Genomic DNA, 21,215 nt, shown 5'->3' with positions numbered 1-21,215 from the left:
GTATAGCCTGCTATTCAGTCTTCCCCTAGGCCAGCCCTGGCTTTGCCTTGCAGGTTAGCACTAGGTGCGGCCAAGTCCCCTCAGATCGTCCCCCGCGGTACCCATTGCCTGACACCGGCTACTCAATTTTCCCACTGTTTAATTTATTTTCAAGTCACTGGTTACACAAGAATGGCCATATTAGGTCAGACCAAAGGTCCATCTAGCCCAGTATCCTGTCTTCCCACAGTGGCTGGTGCCAGATGCTTCAGAGGGAATGACCAGAGCAGGGCAATTATTGAGTGATCCATCCCCTGCCGCCCATTCCCAGCTTCTGTCAGTCAGAAGCAGACCAGAGCACGGAGTTGTGTCCCTGAGCATCCTGGCTATTAGCCATCGATGGACCTATTCTTCAGGAACTTATCGAGTTCTTTTTTGAGCCCAGTCATACTTTTGGCTTTCACGGTATCCCCCGGCAGTGAGTTCCACAGGTTGACTGTGCGCTGGGTGAAGAAATACTTCCTTCTGTTTGGTTTCAACCTGCTGCCTATTGATGTCATTGGGAGACCCCTGGTTCTTGTGTTACCAGGTCATGGGGCTCCCCCTGCCCCCTTTGCTGGGACCAGCCTGGGTCACTTTGTCCCAGCGGAAAACTCCGCCCCCGCAGGGGGCCACCGCCTGGTTCTGCCCATGGGCTGAGGCCCCGCCCCACTTTGGGTCTGGCCCCGCCCCATTGACTCTGGCCCCGCCCTCTCCTGCTTGCCGCCGGGCGGAGCCTCAGGGCAGCAGCGGCCAGCTTCGCGCTCCGCGCTCTCTGGTCCCTCGGGCCGCCCCGTAGCCGGAGGCGCGCGCGGTCGCTCGGAAGCCGGAAGTGCGGCCTCGGCGGGGCAGGGCGCACGCGTCCTCCCCCGTCACCCGGAAGCGGAAAGTCCCGGCAGCGGCGGCGGCAGCGGCGCGAGATTCTTGGCGGCGCGTGTGTGAGAGCGGGAGCGGCGGCGGCATGTGAGGAGGCCGGAGGGGGAGGGGCAGAGCTGCGGTGGGGGAGGGGCGGGGGGGGCAGAGCTGCGGTGGGGGCGGGGCGGGGGGGCAGAGCTGCGGTGGGGGCGGGGCGGGGGGGCAGAGCTGGGGGGCAGCTGCGGTGGGGGAGGGGCGGGGGGGGCAGAGCTGCGGTGGGGGCGGGGCAGAGCTGAGGGGGAGGGGCGGGGGGGCAGAGCTGCGGGGGGGGAGGGGCAGGGGGGCAGAGCTGCGGGGGGGGGCAGATGGCGTCTGCTCCGTTTTCCTCCATCCGTTCACCAGCGCCCCCCGGACGCGACGGGCGGGGGCATGGAGCGCCTGGGCCCCCCGCCCCCTAACCCCCCCCCGTCTATGGGGGGAGCCCCCTGGCCTGGGGATCGCGCGTTCATCCCCCCCTCCGTAGCGGGGCATTGGCCCAGGGGGCTCCCTGCCCGGGCTCTGGGGTGGGAGATGCCCCGTCCTGAGAAGAGAGGCTGCTGGGGATCCGGGGAAGGGAGTGTGGGGGTAGCACGTGGGGAAGGGAGCGTGGGGGGACCTCTCAGCAGAAAGGGGAGGTTTGATTCACCCCACTCCTGACTGGAAGATGAGAGAGCCTGGGGGCGGGGGCTAGTCCCCCCCATATCTCCCCCCCCTTCAGCACATGCCGCCCGCTCTCTCTGAGAGAGTTGAGGGGTCCCTGCCGAAGGGCAGCGTGGCCCCCGCCGAGCAGACCCCAGGGCAGCGGTAGAGCGGATCCCCTCCAGGCATCTCTGTGCTGCGGGAAATAGCGACCCTTTGAAATGTTCCCGTTCCCAGCTGCCGCCAAACTGAACTTCTGACATTTTCCGGTGACGTGAAATCGAGGCGTTTGACTAGGACTTTGTTTGGTTTGTATCCTTTATAAGCTGGGGTTTTGAAAGGAAAACGCCAAACGCTCCGGGCAGGTTGAAATAGAGCCCTGGGCCTGATGGAAACGCTCTGGTACGTTTTGCTCGAGATGAAATGTCATCGAAATGGACACGTTCCCGCCGGGCAGCTTTACAGGCTATAGAGCGAGCCTTAGCGTACCTCTCCGCTGCAGCTGGGAGTGTGAGTCCCACTCGTCTAGCCATACCCCCGCTAGCTCGGCCCGAAATGCCTAGCTGCACCGAGAACGAGCCTGTCAGAGACCCTCGGCAGATACTGGGACAGCAGGCCCAATCCACCACAAACACTAGCTCAAGCAGACCCTAGCGCCTGTACATCCAGGCGAGCTGGGAATCACACCACTACTGCTGTGTAGAGGTACCTAGAGGTGGGGGGCTTATGGGGAAGCGAGGACTGAATCACCCAGCTGGTAGTGCCGTGTCGCTGTGGGGTGTCAGGGACAAGGCAGCCCGAGAGATGGGCCCTTTGCCCTGCTGGGACACCTCAGATGGGGTGGGAGGAGGAGGAGGGAGTGGCAGAGGCTCCACGAATGCCGTGTCTTCCCCTTCTGCGCCTGCAGGAGCCTCTTAAACAAACCCAAGAGCGAGATGACCCCTGAGGAGCTGCAGAAGCGGGAGGAGGAGGAGTTTAACACGGGGCCTCTGTCCGTCCTCACCCAGTCGGTCAAGAACAACACCCAGGTGCTGATCAACTGTCGCAACAACAAGAAGCTGCTGGGACGTGTCAAGGCCTTTGACAGGTGCGGTTTCCTCCCACCCATACACTTAAAATACCCTTCCTTCACAGCCGGACCCCAGGGGGCTGCGGTTTATGCCTGCCCCGTTCCCCAGCAAGAGTAGAAGGATCCCCCACCCGTTTCGCAGTACAGAGCGGGTGGGATGTTGTCCAGTGAGCTGGGAGCCAGAGTTCCTGGGTTCTTTTCCCTGCTGTGGGAGGGTGACCGAGTGGTTAGTGGCATGGCGGGGGCACTGAGTGGCAGGACTGCCGGGATGTATTTCCAGGTCTGGGAGGGAACGTGGAAGGACCTACAGTTTTTCCACCACCTCCTTGGTAGAACCCGACTGCTGCACTAAGTAGTTGATTCCAGCAAGAATGAGCTCAGCGGGACCGGCTTAGCAGAGGGAATGCCAGGTCAGAGGCTGGAATGAGCAGCTTCCTCTCCGGCCATAGGGTCTAGGTCATCAGTGGTTCCTCCCAGCTCCACTGCTGTGTCCCTGAGTCATTGATCCCCACTCTCCCCCTCCAGGCACTGTAACATGGTGCTGGAGAACGTCAAGGAGATGTGGACGGAGGTGCCCAAGAGCGGCAAGGGCAAGAAGAAATCCAAGCCCGTCAACAAGGATCGCTACATCTCCAAGATGTTCCTGCGGGGGGACTCGGTCATTGTGGTGCTGAGGAACCCCCTCATCGCCGGCAAATAGAGAACTGTCCCAAGGCCCCAGCCTCGCCCTGGCGTGACCCAGAGCCAGGCTGAGTGGGGAACCTACCTCCAGCCCTTCTGGATGAAGCCTGCTGGCTGCATCGCTTGTGAAGACCGTCCTGTTCAGAAACAGCTCTGCTGAGCTCTCCCCAGGTGTCGCCTGTACCTCCCTTATTAGCCCTTAGAGTGCCGAGGGCTGGGCACAGCTACCCCGCCCGCCCCGTTGCTGCCTCCACCTTCCCATGGGATTGGAAGGGGGTTTCTGGGAGCAGAACTGGTCAGGAGACCCCAGCTGCTGCAAGTCCATCCCCGGCTGGTGGCTCCCCACGCCTGTCACCCACCCGCCCAAAGCTGAAAGGAGCCAGTGCCCTGTCGCTGCTTCTCTGGATTTACCCAGGATCTCGGTGCCCACCCGTAGCCTTGCTGCTGGGTGCTGCAGCTCTTTAGCTCGTAGGCCTCCCCGACGGGCCTGCTTTCGGGCTCGGTTGCTAGGAATGGGGAGCACTGAGGTTTCCTAAAGGAGCTGGGTACAAAGAGAAGCACCGGGAATCTCAGCCTAACAGAAGGGGGGGACCTCTCAGCAGAATTGTCTCTGAACGGCTCTTCAAAGGTGTCTTTTCAAGGGGAGCCGTCTGCTGTAGTCGTCTGATTTGGGTGGGGGGCGGCTACCCTGGGGATTTCCACACTGCAGAGCTACCCTACTGCAAACGCCCCGCAGAGAGGCACCAGGCGCGCGTGACTACTGCCCCTCTTGAACCTCCGCTTCCCCAGACGCGCAGCAGTTGTACTTGAGTTCGGGTCCCGCTCTCCAGCTGAGCGAGGCGCCAGGGAAGTCGAGGTAGCGAATGTGGTTTGAAACACCGCTCCACTCCTAGTGTAGACAGCTTCAGCGTAGCATCAGCCTTGGCTTGGTTCCAGCGGGACTAGCCGAGGCGATTCAGCTGCATCCGCACTGGGCACGAAGGGTCGGTCCTTACTACTCTGCTCAGCTATAAAGCGGGACAGGGACCAAGTAGCCTCTTCCCCTCACTTTGAACCTCCAGACGCTGCCAGGGCTGGGGGTAAGTCATGCCTGGTACAATCCCACAGCTCATCGGTGCAGAAATCCCTGGTGTCGACAGCTCCCCTGGCCCCGATCCTCCAGCGGCATCCGAGCTAGTGGGGTCTTGTAAGTTGTAGCCCCAGCCTCGAGGGCAGCTCCGCTCCTTGCAGCAAACGGGTCACATCAGGGTCTTTTGTAATAAACCAGCTCGATTTCTCCTGCTGTCTCTTGCCTGCTTTGGGGCGGAGAGGTGGCGCGGCCGGTGACGTGGGGTGGATCTTGGCTTCTCCCGTGGGTTGAGAGTCAGCAGGAGCCCGGGTAGCTACATTCTTCCCTGCCCTGCGGCTCTGGCTCTTCCCCTCCCCAGAGCTGGTCTCTGTGTGAGGAGCCGAAGGGGGCCAGATGCCACAAGGATGGGCGACCCGTGGGCAAGGCAGGCTGCGGGGACTTTACAAAGCTGTGGCTGGATGCGGGGCTGGGCCCAGGCACTGGCTCCAGGGCCCTGCGGCCTGATGGCCTCTGTCTGTCAACCGAGCAGCAGCGGCAGGCTGGGCTGATTCGCCCTGCACTGTCAACACCCCCTGCTCCAGCGAGGGTTGGGAGGAGGGGGCAGCCACTGAGAGTCTGTTGGGACGGGAACAGCTGACCCTCGGAGGGGGGAGGGAGACCTCCCAATTCCTTTACGGGGGCCACCGCATGGCAGCTGGGGGAGCAACTGATGGGCCCTGCCGGTGGGGTGGGGGTGGGGGGGGGCTTTGTATGGGAGAATAATCTGCAAAGGTCCAAATCCCCCTCTTCCCCCCCACCCCCAGTGCCAGCCAGACCACCCGCCCTGGGGCCAGATCGGAGCCAGCATCCCCAGAGGGGAAAGGCCCCATTCCCCACCCCTAGGGCAGGATCGGCACCAGAGCAGCGGTTCTCAGCTGGGGGGCTGGGCCGCAAGCAGGTTTCAGAGGGCCCCCCGAAATAAGCCAGGCATAAGCCCTGGCTTGGGTTTATTTTTGTCCCTGTATTCTCCTTTTGTGTGTTCTAGGCAGGGGGTGTAATTAGCTAGCCATTGAATACAGCTCTCGGGCTACTAGCTGTGCTGAAAACCCTTGCTGGGCCCAGGCGGGCTGCGGTGCTGTTATCGCCTGTTCGGGGGCCTCAGAAAGAGGTTCAGACCTCTGGGCTAGAGGGGGAAGGTCCCGTTCCCTGCCCCCCTGAGTGAGGCAGCCAGCCCCGCGCTATTCCTTTGTGCACGGAGCCGCTGTGGGTCGGTGCCAGCAGCGCTGCTGGATCTGTGGGCATCTCTTCCTCGGCGCTATCTCAGCATGAGCTCACCCCTGGGCCCAGCTGCTCCTCAGCCAGTGAAACCCGACCCCCCCGGGGCCCCCGCGCTCTGCTCCGCTCTCAAAGTGACTTTGTGTTGCTCTCTCACAGGACAGCCCCTTTCCCGCCGCGCAGCCGCCGGGCCGGATCGGTTACTGCCGGGGGGGAATGAATTATTGATCAAGGGACGGATGGGCCGTTCGGCAGGACAGCTGCTCAGCTGGGGCGAGGGGCTCAGGAGGAGAGGTGGTACCGAGGGGCCTGGTCTGGTGGGAAGGGGCAACAACGTGGCATGGGGCAGAGGGAGCATCTATCTACGTCAGACCTGCCACACCCCACCCGGTGGGTGCTGGCCGACGCTGGCTCCACATTGTACCCGACACTTCCTTGCCTGGCAGGTCTGACCCAGCCCGGGGAGGGAAACAGCCAGGCTCACTCTTCTGCCAGCACCCTGGCTTGTGGCACCCTTGGGGACTTGTCCGGTGCTAGCTGGGGTGGGTCAGAGCTGGAGCCTTCCTGCCCCTGGGGGTGTGGGGTCACTTCCCAGCCCCGCTGAAAGATTCTGGGCTGTTAACGCCCAGGGAACGGGGGACTGGATTCCTGCCTGGTGGCCTGGACAGACCAGCCCCCTCAGGCCTGCCTCTCCCCAGATCCTGGCACAAGAGGCAGCAGTGGGGGGGACCCAGAGCGGGGAAGGGATGCAATGCTGCAGTGGCGAGATGGATGGAGGGGGGTCACCGGCCCCCGTTGCAGGGCCATCAGGCGGCAGCTCGGCCTGGCCAGGATCCCAGGGGGAGAGGGATTGATCCCGAGCTCTGGCCCGGCTCCGGTGTCGGAATCTCATTGTGATAAGGCCATGCTGGCTCAGCCACCCCGGCCCTTCACTGCTGCGCCTCCTCTGGGCCAAATCATCCCCTTCCCTCCTGTCGCTGCCTCTGGGGGAGGTGAAGGAAAAGCACCTGACGAGGCGAAATCCAAGCCGCCGCCTGCGCCGAACCCGAGCCGCCGTATCGAGCCGGTTCCTCTCACCCCGGCACGTGGCAGAGAGGCAGAGCTAGGTCCTGGGAACTGCAGCACAGACAGGATTGTCCCAGGTGGGCTGAGATGCGGCCACCTCTGGGGTGGGGGGGTGCAGAGCTGTTTATACAGGATCCCTCGCCCAATCAGGGCTGATGAGATGAAAGAGGGCCTATTGTACCGGCCTTCCTGAGCATGGGGGTGCCAAAATGTCTGTAACTGGGGTGACATGGGAGGAGGTGGGGTGGGGCCCCAGCGAACATGATGTACCAGGGCCCTAAATGTCTCTCAATGGACCTGCACCCAGCACCACAATGCAGCCACCTCTAGGGTGGGGTGTGGCAGCGGGTTATTTGCGTGGTAGGATGGCCTGGGGGCATCAGTCCCAGAGCAGGGCCCGTGTGCCAGGTGCAAACATAGGAATGACTCACCTAGCAGTGAAATGCCACCATTCAAGGGAGGGGCACCCCGCCCCACTCCCTGGAGCACAGCACCCCCTAACACTGCGCTGGGGCCAGCACTGACTGCGAGGGGAGAGCGCCCCCTGCTGATTTGAGGTAGCCGGGCTCTCCACCCCTGCACAGATGTGCTGCCTGGGGAATGGCTGGGAGTGAGGGGGGAGGGGGTTTTCGAGCTGGGCTAAACTCATTGCCCAGATCACTCACCTGCTGCAATCCCAGGGAGCTGCAGGGTTTGTCAGAGGGGCTGGGTTCCCCGCTGCCCGTCCTCCCTGCTGCCCCCCCATTCCCCGCCCCCCACGCACATGCCCGTGAGGTGCAAACCTGGCCGCTGGCTGGTGTTGTGCTAGGCTCCGTGGGTGCCCCTTGCCCACTCCTGCTGGGAGCTGGGGAACCGTCTGAGCGGGGAGCCCCGGGTGTGATCTGGGCACCGTCGGGGATGTACGTCCCCTGCCTGGTTTGGGGAGACTGGCCCGCGCTGGCTGCCAATAGCCCCTCCAAGTTTGGTCTCTGCCATGCTGCATGACCCAGGAAACCACCCATCGCATGGAGGACAGCACGTGTGTGAATGTGCCCACCCCTGCAACTGCAGCGCTGCACCTTCCTTCAGCTCTCCCCCCATCCCCTCTACTGCCCCCATCTCTTCCTTCCCCCCAGCCCTCGGTGTTCCCCTCCACACTGCATTCCTCCCTCTGCCCATCTATCTCAGCCCTCTCCCCCACAATCCAGCCCCTCCCACGGCCACAGGAGGGGGCCCGGGTCGCCCCATGAAGCGCCCTCGCTAGGAGAGGCTGCGGGGCAAGGCCTGGTGTGGGTGGAAGCCGGGACCCTGTATGCTCGTCTGCAAGGCTCCAGGCTGCCCCTAGCAGGATCCAGCCCAACACCTGTGGGGAGCCCATGCCAGAGGGGCTGGGGGCACAGCGCTGGCACGGATAGGGCTGCCAGGCTGGGATCTGGGACCAAGCTCACTCCGTCCCCTCCCCGAGCTCTGGTGTCCACCCAGATCTGGGATGCGAGGCAACTGGGTCCCCACGGCCTGCCCTCCCCTCCCCCCCCCGAGTTGTGCGGATGGGGGTCTGTGGGCCCAGGGGTCTCTGCCAGCTGGGGTCAGCTGTGCCTAATACAGCTGTGGTGTCACAGCGCCCCCTGCTGGGAAACAGCAGCACTGCAGGCATGCTATGGGGTGGGGTGCGGGGGGAGTCCCTGGTGCACCAAAATGAATACACTGCCCCACAGACGGGCGCATTCACACACACACCCCTTCCCCGCTCTGAACCATTCCCAGGACTCCTGCCTGCATGCCCATCCCAATACCCGCCCCCCCTCCTGAAGGATGGCACAGCATTGAATTCAGCAGGGGGATGCCTTTAATGAGATGATCCAGGAACGGCTGGTGACGCTGCCCGAACCGGCCTGGGCCGAGGGTCCCGCAGGGCTGATTGAAAGGACAGCTGAAAGTCTGAACTGATCTAGCCGCAACTAGCCGGAGCCCTGAGAGGAGAAATCCCACCCCTGGCTCCTTGACCTCGCCTGCATCATGAGGCAAACCCAGCGGGCCTGTTGCTGCTGCTTCCCTCGCTGCTTTTCTCCTGCCTGGGGCTGAGGTCACGGGCTGGGCCAGTTCCCTCTTGGGTTCTCCTGCGCTGGCCCGAGGGCGTGGGGTGGGGGTGGCCCCCGCCTCAGGGAATGGCCGTCAAACCAACCCTGTCCAAACCCAGAATGAAAGAAGAAACCCGGGGGGAGCAGGGCGCGTTGCTACTGGATGTGGACTTTTCAAAACATATGTGGCTCTCTCCAGGAGTGGCTCAGTGGTTAGAGCGGGGGGGGCTGGGAGCCAGGACTCCTGGGTTCTATCACTGGCACTGGGAGGGGAGTGGGATCTAGTGGTTAGAGCAGGGGGGATGGGAGCCAGGACTCCTGGGTTCTATCACTGGCACTGGGAGGGGAGTGGGATCTAGTGGTTAGAGCAGGGGGCTGGGAGCCAGGACTCCTGGGTTCTAGCCCTGGCTCTGTATGGAGAGTGGGGTCTAGTGCATGATTGGCATGTGACTCCCACATTGGGGAGGCGGGGCATAAGCATGGGATACTCCCTAAAAGTGGGGTGGGGGGGCACTGGCAACTGGACCATGACCCAGCTCTGCTCCGAGGCTCAGCCCGGCTCGGCCTCCTCCCCCTGAGGCTCCACTGCAGGTTCTGCTCCTGCTTGGCCCCCTCCCCTGAGGACCCTCCACCCTCGGGTGATGGGGCGAAGAGGCATGGCCCTGGGGCGTCCTTGGGGGAAGAGACAGAGTGAGGGCGGGACCTCGGGGGGAAGAGGCGGAGCGGGGGCGGGAAGAGGAGCAGCATGGGCGGGGCCATGGGGAACAGGCGGAGCAGGGGCGGGAAGAGGAGCAGTGTGGCCGGGCCATGGGAGAAGAGGCCCCGTGGGGGCGGGGCCTCAGGGCAGAGCATGGGAGCCTTTTCAGCGGCGGCACTCCAAAGGGGGCGGGCTGGCGTGCCTCCAGAGGGAGGCGCACCGCGTCCTCTTTGGGGGAGGCTTAGCCACCACTCCCCAGGCCTCTTATACCCGCCACCCATGGTCTAGTGCGGGGGTTCTCAAACTTCACTGCACCATGACCCACTTCTGACAACAAAAATAACTTCACGACCCCAGGATGGGGGGACCAAAGCCCAAGCCCCACTGCTCTGGGAAGGGGGGCCAAAGTTGAAGCTGAAGGGCTTTAGCCCCAGGCAGGGGGCCTGCGACCTGAACCCTGCAGCCCAGGGCTGAAGCCCTCGAGCTTTGGCTTCGGCCCCGGGCCCCAGCAAGTCTAAGCCAGCCCTAGCAACCCCATTCAAAGAGGGTCGCAACCCACAGTTTGAGAACCGCTGGTCTAGTGGGTTAAAGGGAGGGGGCTGGGAGCCAGGACTCCTGGGTTCTTCTTCCATCTGCCCTGTCCCTAGCCCGGGGGGGCCGCAAGGCAGGGTGTCATACTCCCCCTAGGGAGCGGTGACAGTCTTACTAGACCCTCTAGGTATAAAAGAGGGTCCCGGAGTCCCAGGGGGGGCCAATCCCATGGGCCATCAACCCACGTCACTTCCCTGGCAGAGGGCTGTTGCGGCTGGCCAGCTCTAGCCTATTGGACGGTGTGAGACCGGAGGCGGAGAACTTGCCCGGGGCGGAGGTGGGCAAGGAGTGCCAGGCGCAGGAGAAGGCGGCCGTGAAGGCCTGGCGGAAGGAGCGCATGCGGAAGACGTACACCACGGGGTTGATGGCGGAGTTGGCGTGGGACAGGACGATGGTCGCCAGCACCAACGGGCTGGGGACGGGGCAGCTGGGGCAGACGAGCCGGAGGGTGTTGATGACGTGGAGGGGCAGCCAGCAGAGGGCGAAGCAGAAGAGGACGATAAAGAGCGAGGTGGCCAGCCTCAGCTCCTTGTGCAGGACGCGGCGGCGCCGGGCGTGCCGGCTCACGTCCACCTCCCGCTCGGCCACCTTGCGGATCTGCCGCTTGGCCTCCAGGAAGATGCGGCCGTAGAGGACCAGCATGGCGGCCAGCGGCACCAGCATGCAGGCCACAAAGTTGAAATAGACCTCGTAGTTGTCCTCGATGAAGGCATTGAAGGTGCACTGGCCGTCGGGCGGGAAGGGTTTATGCCAGCCCATGAGGGGTAGCGCCCCAGTGAAGGTGGCCAGCACCCAGCTACCCAGGATGACCAGGAGTGAGTTCTGGGGGCTCATGAGGGACGGATACTGGAAGGGTTTGAGGATGGAGATGTACCGCTCCACCGCGATGGCCAACAGGCCGAGGACCGAGGCCTGCGTGAAGATCAGCAGTGTGCAAAGCATTAGCAAGCACAGAGTCGGGTGGCCCCGCGGCAGCCCCGCGTCCGCCATCTGGGCGCAGGGGATGGCCACGGCCCCCACCAGGACGTCGGCCGCCGCCAGCGAGACCAGGAAGTAGTTGGTCACCACGGCGCGCAGTTTCCTGTCGCGCAGGATGACGGTGCAGATGAAGAGGTTGCCCGCGATGGACAGCACCGCCATGGCGGTCTCCGTCAGGAAGTAGGGCACGTCCAGGCTGGGTGAGCTCCCGTTCGACGACGCCGGGCAGGGTGCGGAGGGGATGGGCGGGAAGGACAAGTTGGGGAAGGCGTTCGTGGCAGGTGGGATGCTGGCCATGTTAATCCAGGCGCCTCGCTGGGCCGTCAGCGCTCCCGCATCTCCACGCTCCATCGGCACCGCTGCACGGAGGGAAACCAGAGCTCAGCGTACGGCCAACCCGCTCCAGGGGCTTGAACTACGGTCTGCTCATCTGTTTGGTGAGGGGGCAGCTGGGAGGGGGTCAGTGGCCTGTGATCTGCAGGTCAGACCGGAGGATCTGATGGGCCCCTGTGATATGGGGGAGAGACCCCAAGAATGCCCAGTTCCCCTGCTCCTGAGGGCTAAGACACTGGGACCTGGCCCTGTTCTGTTGGAATCAGAGGGACACGGGAGGAATCCTCCCAGTGTTCAGTGGCTATCGAGGACCCAGGTGAAAGCACAGGGCAAGTGGAGGGGGTGGGGCAGATTCCTGGTGTGCAAGGCAGACAGGGGTCGGAGCGTAAGGCATTAATCCCACGTGGAATGCCCGTTTTGCTTTATCACTTTGAAAAGGTTCGCTCTGAACTTGTGAACCCAACCACAGGAATCGTCCCCCACCCCACCCCCCGCCTTCCTTTCCAGAGGGACTATCGAAAGCAGATGGGCCATCAAAGATTACTGCAATACAAATGATTGGTTAATGGCCCTTTCCGGCACCTGAGAAATGCTATGTGCCAGGAAGCTCCATCTGTGAGCTTGGAAGCTGAAGGAAGGAAATCAAACAAAGCCACAGGAATATTTTGAACTCCAAAGGGCCAGAGATCCTAAGGAAGCCAGAGATCCCCGGGGCTGCCCCGAAAGACACCTTGAATTGACCGATGCATCTGCCATTTTGTTGCCCAGTCACCCAGTTTTGTGAGGTCCTTTTGTAACTCTTTGTGGTCTGCTTTGAACTTAACTATCTTGAGTAATTTTTATATCGTCTGTGTTTACCCCTTTTTCCTGATCAAAGGAATATGGGCTCTGCTTAGTTTGCATTTAAGCAATAAACAAAGTCATCAAGCAGGAAGGGAAGCAAAGGGTGCTTAAACAAGTGAGGAAAAAGCAGCAGGGAACATCCTTCCTAATAGACACTGTCTCTCCTGAATCTCCACTGGAAAGGTTTTTTGAGGGTGACTGACACCCCAAGACACCACCTGCCCCCCTCTCTCTGCCCTTCGCGTTCATGGCATCTGAAGCAATAAGAAGCATTCTTTGGATTCTGGGGAGAAGGGGTCCTGACCTAAGAAGTTTAGTCAGTAAAACTATTGAAAGCATGTGGTGAGAAATCTTTCCTTTCAATTTAGCAGAGTTTGTTAAATTAAGCATTGGTTGCGTTTTATCTTTACTTTTCTTGTAACCATTTCTGGCTTTTATGCCTCATTACTGGTTCTCACTTCAAACCTTTCTCTCTGTAGTTAAGAAAGTTGTTTCACTATTTGATCTAATCCCGTGTGTTTGAACGAAAGTATCTGGGCAACTTCATTTGGGGTGGCAAGTTGCGTGCGTATTATTTCTATTAAAGCAACAATAGGGTTACCATTCGTCCGGATTCCCCCGGACATGTCCGGCTTTTTTGAGTTAAAAATAGCGTCCGGGGGGAATTTGTCAATGTCCGGACTTCCCCCCATGCAGAGCGTGCGGGGCATACAGAGCAGCCGGCCGGATCGTGCCACTCGCATGGGGCTCCGGCAGCCTGAGCCCTTCCTCCACTTCCCCCCTCCTCTCCCCTGCAACTTGAGACCAGTCCCCTCCTCTCTCTCCCTCCCTCCCCCTCCCTGTATTCGCAGATGGCCGGCCGGCTGTTCGCCTCGGCCTCCGGCAGTCTGGAGCTCCGACCCTGCTCCCCTCCCCCGCTGCCGAGCGCACCGCTCTGCAGCACAGTAAGGGGGCCGGGGGTCAGAGAAGCGGCAGGGAGGTTCTGGGATGGGGGGGGGTAGTCAAGAGACAGGGAGCAGGGGGAGGGTTGGATGGGTCAGGAGTTCAGGGGGGGGCTGTCTGGGGGTTGGGGGTGTAAGGTTTTGGGCAGTCAGGGTACAGGTGGGGGGTCTCAGGAGGGGGCAGTTAGGGGACAAGGAGCGGGGGGGTGTTTGGGAGTTCTGGGGGGGCTGTCTGGGGGTTGGGGGTGTAAGGTTTTGGGCAGTCAGGGTACAGGTGGGGGGGTCTCAGGAGGGGGCAGTTAGGAGACAAGGCACAGGGAGGCTTAGGTAGGGGGTGGGGTTCTGGAGGGCAGTTAGGAGCAGGGGTCCCAGGAGAGGGCAGTCAGGGGACAGGGAGCAGAGGGGTTTAGATGGGTCAGGAGTTCTGGGGGGGGGGGCTGTCAGGTGGTGGGGGTGTGGATAAGGGTTGGGGCAGTCAGGGGACAGGTAGGAGGTAGGGTCCTAGGGGGCCAGTTAGGATGTGGGGAAGGTCTCAGGAGGGGGCAGTCAGGGGACAAGGAGCAGGAAGGCTTAGGTAGGGGGTGGAGTCCTGGGGGGCAGTTAGGGGCAGGGGTCCCGGGAGGGGGCAATCACGGGGACAAGGAGTGGGGGGGAGGGTTGGGGGTTCTGAGGGGGTGGGAAGTGGGAGGGAGTGGAAGGGGCAGGGGCGGGGCTAGGGCAGGACAGGGGCGGGGCTAGAGCGGGGCTCCTCCCGTCCTCTTTTTTGATTGTTGAAATATGGTAACCCTAAGCAACAACAGACTTTGTATAATTTGCATTGTCCAGGGGAGGGCTGGGCAGTACAGGACAGACATTTATGCGGGAAAATCTAAGGTCTGGGAGTGTGTTGGGGTCACCCAGCAAATTAACCAGGGCTGGTAAGAGCCAGGGTGTGCTTGCAGCGCACATAGCTGGGAGGTTCTTTGTGAGCAATCCAGGCTGGAGGATACAGCAGCGAAGCAGTTGAAAGGGCACCCAAGTTAGAGGACAGGAGTGACCCAGCTACTCCCTAGTCTGGATTGTACCTCGTATGTCACAGCCCCCGTGCCAAGCGTTAGGGAGGCAGGCTACAGCCTCGGTCGGCAGCTCTCAACCTAGCCTAGCAGGCCGCTTGGCTCAGCCCCCAGTCCCCCAAACAGACCTAATCTTTAAGCAAGCGGATACTTGCTTTAAGCACGCAGCAAGCAAGCAGGAACAGAACATTTGTGTGCAGACCAGACCTCAGAGTGTTCCCTCTAAGCTCTGCTCTGGCCAGGGCCGTCCCTAGGCGGGGCCCGGGGCAAATCAGCCCCTGCCATAGGCACAGAGTGCGGGGGGGTGCCCCGCCCGAAGCTCCCAGCTGCCAGCCCCATGCCCGGAGTGTTGGCTGCTGGCCCCACGCACCGGGGGTCTGGCCTGGGATATGCAGGAGACGAGGGTGGGTGATCATAAAGGGCCCTGCTGGCTTTAGAGTCTAGAACCCAGGCCCAGATCCATGCAGATAAGACACCTAACCCTCCCCCCCCCCCCCACCACCACCACCCCCTTGGAATCCAAGACCTCTGGGGTTCTGTTCTGAACATTTCCCAGGGCCACATGTGGCCCAAGGAGGCTGGGATTGTATGGGGCAGAAGCAGACATGCCTTTTACATTTGAGGGTGGATTTAGGCCCAGTGAAGGGGACTGGCAGCTCCCGCAATTTGCATCCCTCTAGTTATCAACAGCACAGGGCCAGCATGGAGCCCAAGGAAGCAGGTGTCCCTCCCAGTCAGGTAAATTTCAACATTGCTATATGCTTTCCCTGTTTTTCTTTCACCTCTGTGATGAAGTTACCTAGGCCTAGCGGATAGAGCACTGGACTGGGGCTCAGGAGACGTGACTTTTATTTCTGGCTCTGCTGCTGGCCTGACAGGTGACTTTGGTCTTCCCCCGCTCTGTGCCTCGGTTTCCCCATTTGTTAAGCACACTGAGATCCAGCGAGGATAAGAACTGGGAGTTATTACTGCTATGAGCCGGGTGAGACCTCACGATGGGTTAAATGCAAACCGATGCGTGAATGAATCCTCTATGTCAGAGACAGTCAAGGGGCCCACGCCCAAAACAAAGCCTCATAGAAACTAGCCCCATGTGGGCAGAGGGTTCAACCAGGCATTGTGACCCGGTGAGGGTGGGTGAAGCGAGATCGCAGAGAAACAGAGAGCAGACAAGGACGGAGAGGGAGAGGCAAGAAAGCCAAGCAGGAGACCGTAAGCGCCACGTGGCCCTGGAAAAAGACACAGAGAGAACTCTGGGGCCTGGGGTTGGCTAAAGAGGCTCAGGGGGGGCGGCCGGGGGGGGGGGGGCTGTAAGCTAAGAGACTGCTCCTTTTGGTCTTGGTGCCATCTGTGTTCAGAGCCACAGGGCTTTGTACATTCCTGGACAATGAACAAGGGTGCGTCAAAGAAAATACCAGACTCCATCGGTGTCTACTTCTCTCTGGAACATCCCCAGGGCCCTGGACTTTGGCTAGCCGCTCGGGACAGAAAGGGGCAACGGTATTTATTGTGCCTAGTGGGCCCAGTCCTCTGCTGTCTTGCCATTTCTACGGTCATTTTCACCTGTGCAAAGCCTGCTAGATCACGGAGAGGGGTGTCAACCAGGACACAAGGTGGGAGGCCATCTAGTGGACAAGCAGAGCTGTAGAGAGAGCCAGATTCTGCTGCCAATCTCGGTGTAAACCCGGCGTGATCCCATTGACTTTGTGTTGCCGGCTGTGACAAAGTCAGCGCGAGTCTTGTGATAGTCGGGGTTTCTCTGAAAGCCCCGGCTGCTGGAATCCAGGGGCGGCCGGAGGCTCTCAGCTTCAATTGTAAAAATAATGACTGGGTCCAGCCACCGTGTTTGTGGAGCAAAGCCCCCAAATCCATTTTAAAATAATAATATCGTGTTTTTTAAGACGCCGTCAGGCTTTTGAGGACCCAACTCATGTTTTTGTGTCATTTGAGGTGGCAGTCTTGTTGTTACTCCCCTGCAACAGATCAGAATAGGCCCCCGGCTTTTCCGAGAGCTGAAATGCCGTCCACAAATGCTTCGGCTCCTGGGTGATTTTTTTTAATAGCAGCGCCAGCGTGAATCGCTTTAGCTCGGTATAAAATCCCTTTAAAAGAGGGGTTGGCACACTAGCGGGTGAGGCACTGGCTGGAGACTCAGGACTCCTGGGTTCTGTGCCTGCCCCGCTGTGTGAATTTGGCCTGGCTCCTTCCCCCCACCCCTCTTGTCACTTAGAGGAGTAACTCCACCAGAGCCCGCGGGAATGGGACTCAGAATCTGGCTCTGCGGCCGGAGTGCTTTGGAGAGGCGAGGGGCTGTTTCCGGAGCAGGACAGCAAAGTGACAAGCAGGTTGTTGATCACAGCCAAGGAGCGGGAAGTTTGTTCTGATTTCCTCTGCAGCATGGGGCATCTGGGCAGATCTCTCCTCATCGGTCCCCTCCCAGGGCAAGGGCATCGGGGAGAACCCCGGTCTCTCCCGTACTTTGCCTGTGGTCCACCACGGTTTTGCCTCCTGGGATGTTTTTGCCTAACCCAAGTTACTGGGCTGAGTACAGGGGTAGCTGGGTGAATTTAATAGCCTGGGATACACAGGAGACCAACCGGGGTGATCTGCTGGCCCTGTCTCGCCACAAACTCTATGGATCTATGTTACAGCCACGAGTCGCTGTGGCAAAGGCGAAGGACTCACCTGTGGAGGCTGCATGCCCATCTCTGCTCCCGCAGGGCATCGGTCCAGAGGGCTCTCGTGGGGTCAGCTGGTGGCCGGCATGTCCCCAAGCCCCGCCTCACCAGCCGCCAGCCGTCCCTAGCCCATCAGAGCCCGGCGCAGCTCGGTCCTCCGCAGCCTCCCACACCGGGTGTTTGCAAGGATTGGATCTGATAAGCAGCCGGGCCTATCAAGGCAGGTGCTTTCCCCAGCGGGAGAAGGAACTGGGTGGACAAAGGGGGAGGGGATGTTTGTTGGTGGCGCTGAAAGGAAACAGACAGAGAGGCTGCTGGGCAGGGCAGGGGGGGGCCAAGGCCGTTACCCCTCCCCCTTGATTCCTACTGATGCAGCATCCAAGAGGGTTCAAAGATGCTCTTCATCAGGGTCACATGGGGGAGCAAAGTCCTTGGGGCAGGTGACCCCCTGAATAAAGGTGTGACACACAGGAAGTGTGGCTACAACCCCCCCTCCAACCATGGATTTTAGGGGCAGGGGGTTACCGGGGGCGATGGGGCATTCTCCCCACCACCCCACGGTTTCCACCATCGCTTCCTCCCCTTTGTCACTTCTCCATCTCCCAGGGTCGCTGTCCTCCATGAGGGGCTGGACCCTGAGGAGATCTGGCTGCAATTTGGGGAGGGGGCAACTCCCCTCCAGGGGGAGGGCGGCTGAGCGTGCAACTGAACCAGGGCTCAGGAGGGTGGGCTTGATTCCCAGCTATGCTGGGGCCACTTTTATCTGCAAGACTCAAAATCAAATGTGGACGGATGCAAGAGAAGGAAGATTTGGCTGGTCAAACTAGTGTAGACCGGGCCTTGTACTGAAATAAGGCCCTCTGCGTTGGCTTGTGCTCTGGTTTAGCTAGGTCACACCTTAAATTAAACCAGGACAATTTCCCTGGGTAGACTCAACTTCACTTACCAGGCAAAACTGATGAAAACCAGATTGAAACCGATGGAGAGCACACACAAAGGGTGCCTCCACCCTAGGAGAAAAAGTGGGGATCTTACCGCTGAGGAAATTAACATGAGGTAATTTCCTAATGTGGACCCCGCACTTTGTGGGGTTTGGGACCATTAGGGCAACTTCCTGGACAAACCATATTGAATGACGTTAAAGAGGGGGGGACATGATAGAGGTCTATAAAATCATGATTGATGTGGAGAAAATAAATAAGGAAGTGTTATTTACTCCTACTCATAACGCAAGAACTAGGGGTCACCAAATTTAATTAATAGGCAGCAGATTTAAAACCAACAGAAGGAAGTACTTCACACAACGCATAGTCAACCTGTGGAACTCTTTGCCAGAGGATGTTGTGAAGGCCAAGACCATAACAGGGTTCAAAAAAGAACTAGATAAGTTCATGGAAGATAGGTCCATCAATGGCTGTTAGTCAAGATGGACAGAGATGGTGTCCCTACTTCCGTTTGCCAGAAGCTGGGATTGGGCGGCAGGGGAGGAATCACTTGATGGTGACCTGTTCTGTTCATTCCCTCTGAGGCACCTGGTATTGGCCACTGTTGGAAGACAGGATGCTGGGCTAGATGGACTTTTGGTCTGATGGTCTTTGGTCTTATGTTACGTTCTTACCGAGTGACGTATTTTAGGGGTTCGTTAGATTAAAAATGCAAATGTGTACGGTGAATGGAATGTCTTGGAGGAACACGGGATTCGCGCAGCCTCTGGGAAGCATTGTGAGCTTCAAGTGACGATGCAGAAGAGAGGAATGCTCTTCTGGGACAATACCTGTGAAGGGGAAATTGGTGGCAGGAGGGGATTGCAAATCCCTATCTAAGGACTCAGCCCGTGAAGCATCATCTTTTGTCTGCTGATCCCCTGTGATGTGAGGATAGTTCAAAGCCAAACAGTGGAAAGGAGTAATTGATGAAGGGGCTTATTTGGAGTGGAAGCCATGATCACCGGCCAGAGCCATTGGTGGTGTCAGGGCAGGAGGGGTGGAGGGAAATCTCTGGTAAGCCTATTAGCGTGTGTGTAGGTCCATTGATGGGTTTTAATATGTAACGCTTTTACCTTAGGAATCAATGTGCTTGCTTAGAAAAGGCGGGGCCGTAGCATCACTGGGGCAGTTGCACTGGTTACGCTCTGAGCAGACCAGTAAAGCAGGCTGCATTAAGCAGGCGGGCCTGGGGAACTCACCGGTTAGGCAGGGCGCTGTGCAGCTGGGAAAGACCCCGGTGAAGAGGGAGAGAAACACGGGTCTCCGCCCAGGAGAGGTGACAGTTGGGAAGCTGGGGGTCTAGAGTGGGGGGTGCGCTTGCTGGAGGGGCAGTACAGGTGCAGTCGCCCTGAACTGTGACCATTTATACACGTGTTAGCAGGGCAGGGTAACGAGGGGAACGGGGTTTTTCTGGATTTGCTGACTCATGCTTACACATTAGGAAGGTACGCCACGTTAGCCACTATGCAGTCACCAGAAGCACGCACCTTTTTGCCAGGTGAAGACACCTGTTTTGCTCACCCGATGCAACCTCCCAACTTGAGCTAAACTGGCCTCACCAGAGCAGGAAGATGGGAGTGCGGGGTGCTAGCGTGGGTTAGTTCCCTGCCATGCCACAGATTTCCTGGGTGAGTCACTTAGCCCGTCTGTGCCTCAGTTTCCCCATCGGCACAAGGGGGATAATAGCAGGACCCTACCTCACAAGCGTATCAGTGAGGAGAAACACCCCACAGATTGTAAGGTGCTAAGATACCCTGGAGAACCAGGCGAGAGCCTAAGGTATCCAGATGGTTAGAGCTTCTGTCCCCACAGCTGATATAAGAGTTTGCACCAGTTCACTAAACTGGTTTTAAAATACCAATTAGACCGGTGCCTATTTCTCGGGCAGAAAGGAGGGCTTTGAATGGCACGAATCCCCTGTTGAGCCGCAGAAAGGAAAAATCAGCAAATAGCTTTTTTTTCAAGATAGAGCCAACTGTTTACTCTGGCAAAGTCGCCCATAGCCCTCTTATCTGGGTGCACGTCTGGTGAACAATTTTCCAATCTCTCTCTGATCAAGGCCATTGTTAGCCGCTTTTATCAAGGAGATGCCTCATTAAACCTCATAAGCTCTAAAATATTTAAGCGGCGTCAACTGAAAACTCCGGCCCTGAGTACACAGGGTAAATGAACGGGCTTGAGAGCAAGTGCGTGGTGTGGGGGTGAACCAGAGATTCAGGCCCGGCTCCTGATCCGATCCTCACGCTGCTTGTAGCCCCTGTGGCTTCAGTGGAGTTAATCCGGATTTACACCGGCCTGGATGAGCTCCGGCCGTTGTTCCTTTCCTCCTGCCAGCTCTTTTCAGTTCTGAAAAACCTCCAGCGATTGAGTTCTTAATGCCTCCCGTTACTAAATAAATATGTACTTAATAAAACTAATATACACTGGAGTAGGGGACATTTCCAAAGGGTGTTTAAAGATAACTGTTGTGGTTGCTGTTTGTACTGCGCTAGCCCCTAGGGGTGCCAGATTGGGGGTCGAGGCCCCATTGTGCTAGGCCCTGTACAAACACATAATGAAAAGATGATCCAATTTTGATGGAGCAACTCTTGTTTACACCTGCTGGGGATCTGACGCCATTTTCAGCTGCTGCGCATCTGGCTTGTAATGTAACACCCCCAGAAAGGAGGTCTAGGACAGGGGTTCTCAAACTTTTTTTGCTGGAACCCCCTTTGAAAATATTTCAGGCTGTGATGACCCCCTTTCCATACCATGCTACCCTTTCTTCTGTGCTGCCTTCAGAGCCAGAGGCCACCACTCTTGCGACCCCCCCCCTCTAATAGTCTCGTGATCCTCTTTTGGGTCGGGACCCCCAGTTTGAGAACCGCTGGTCTGGACATCCCAAACGTTTGTGGCTGTTCAGGGCATTGGTTGAAGTGCCCCATATCCCACTGCCAGGACTTACCCCTGCATGTATTTTCCTCCCCACGAAAAGCAAACCAGATAAGCCGCGGCTCCCACAGCTGGGTGTTTTCCCACAACCTCAGCAACAGAGATGAATAAAAGAAGGAATCTGCAATCTCTTTCCCCGCCTCCCTCTTTTAGATAGATCCGTATCACAGAGACTCCATAGTTCAGGTTGAGCTTTCAGAAATGTCTAGTTTCACAGGAGCTTTAAATCTTTATGTTGTAGTGAGCTCACTGAAATGGTAAAAAACCTCACACAAACACAGATTGTCGAAGGCAGAGAATCGGAGAAATGGCAGGCCGGAAGGAATCTAGTCCAGGTACCCGCGCTGAGGCTGGACCAAGTTGAGCACAGTTTGAACGCACATGGGGGCTTGATGAAAAACAAACGGATACAGAGAGAATAATAAAGGTTTGCTTTGGC

At 59.0% G+C, this 21,215-nt stretch overlaps 2 protein-coding genes across 3 annotated transcripts; one reads left to right on the top strand and one right to left on the bottom strand.

Moving 5' to 3' along the window:
- Positions 1-872: 872 nt before the first annotated feature.
- On the top strand, positions 873-4,578 carry SNRPD2 (small nuclear ribonucleoprotein D2 polypeptide). 2 transcript variants are annotated; one of them, XM_054009660.1, is made up of 3 exons: positions 873-981; positions 2,459-2,638; positions 3,146-4,578. In XM_054009660.1, coding segments are annotated over exons 1-3 (357 nt in total). In that variant the 5' UTR covers positions 873-979; the 3' UTR covers positions 3,321-4,578. The 2 variants fall into 2 exon arrangements, with proteins under 2 accessions (XP_053865635.1, XP_053865636.1); XM_054009661.1 differs by lacking the exon at positions 873-981 and adding an exon at positions 1,789-1,859.
- A 5,581-nt stretch (positions 4,579-10,159) lies between these two features.
- LOC128826384 (adenosine receptor A1-like) lies at positions 10,160-16,938 on the bottom strand. Its single transcript, XM_054009638.1, has 2 exons — positions 16,867-16,938; positions 10,160-11,371 (listed from the first exon to the last, which is right to left on the bottom strand). The coding sequence occupies exons 1-2, from the start codon at positions 16,904-16,906 to the stop codon at positions 10,221-10,223; spliced, it is 1,191 nt and encodes a 396-aa protein (XP_053865613.1). The 5' UTR covers positions 16,907-16,938; the 3' UTR covers positions 10,160-10,220.
- Between the last annotated feature and the right edge of the window lie 4,277 nt (positions 16,939-21,215).

Source organism: Malaclemys terrapin, chromosome 20 (assembly GCF_027887155.1).
Source record: "Malaclemys terrapin pileata isolate rMalTer1 chromosome 20, rMalTer1.hap1, whole genome shotgun sequence".
Taxonomy (NCBI): domain Eukaryota; kingdom Metazoa; phylum Chordata; order Testudines; family Emydidae; genus Malaclemys; species Malaclemys terrapin.
The sequence above is the reverse complement of the archived record's forward strand: the minus strand, read 5'-3'. Positions and strand labels throughout refer to the sequence as shown.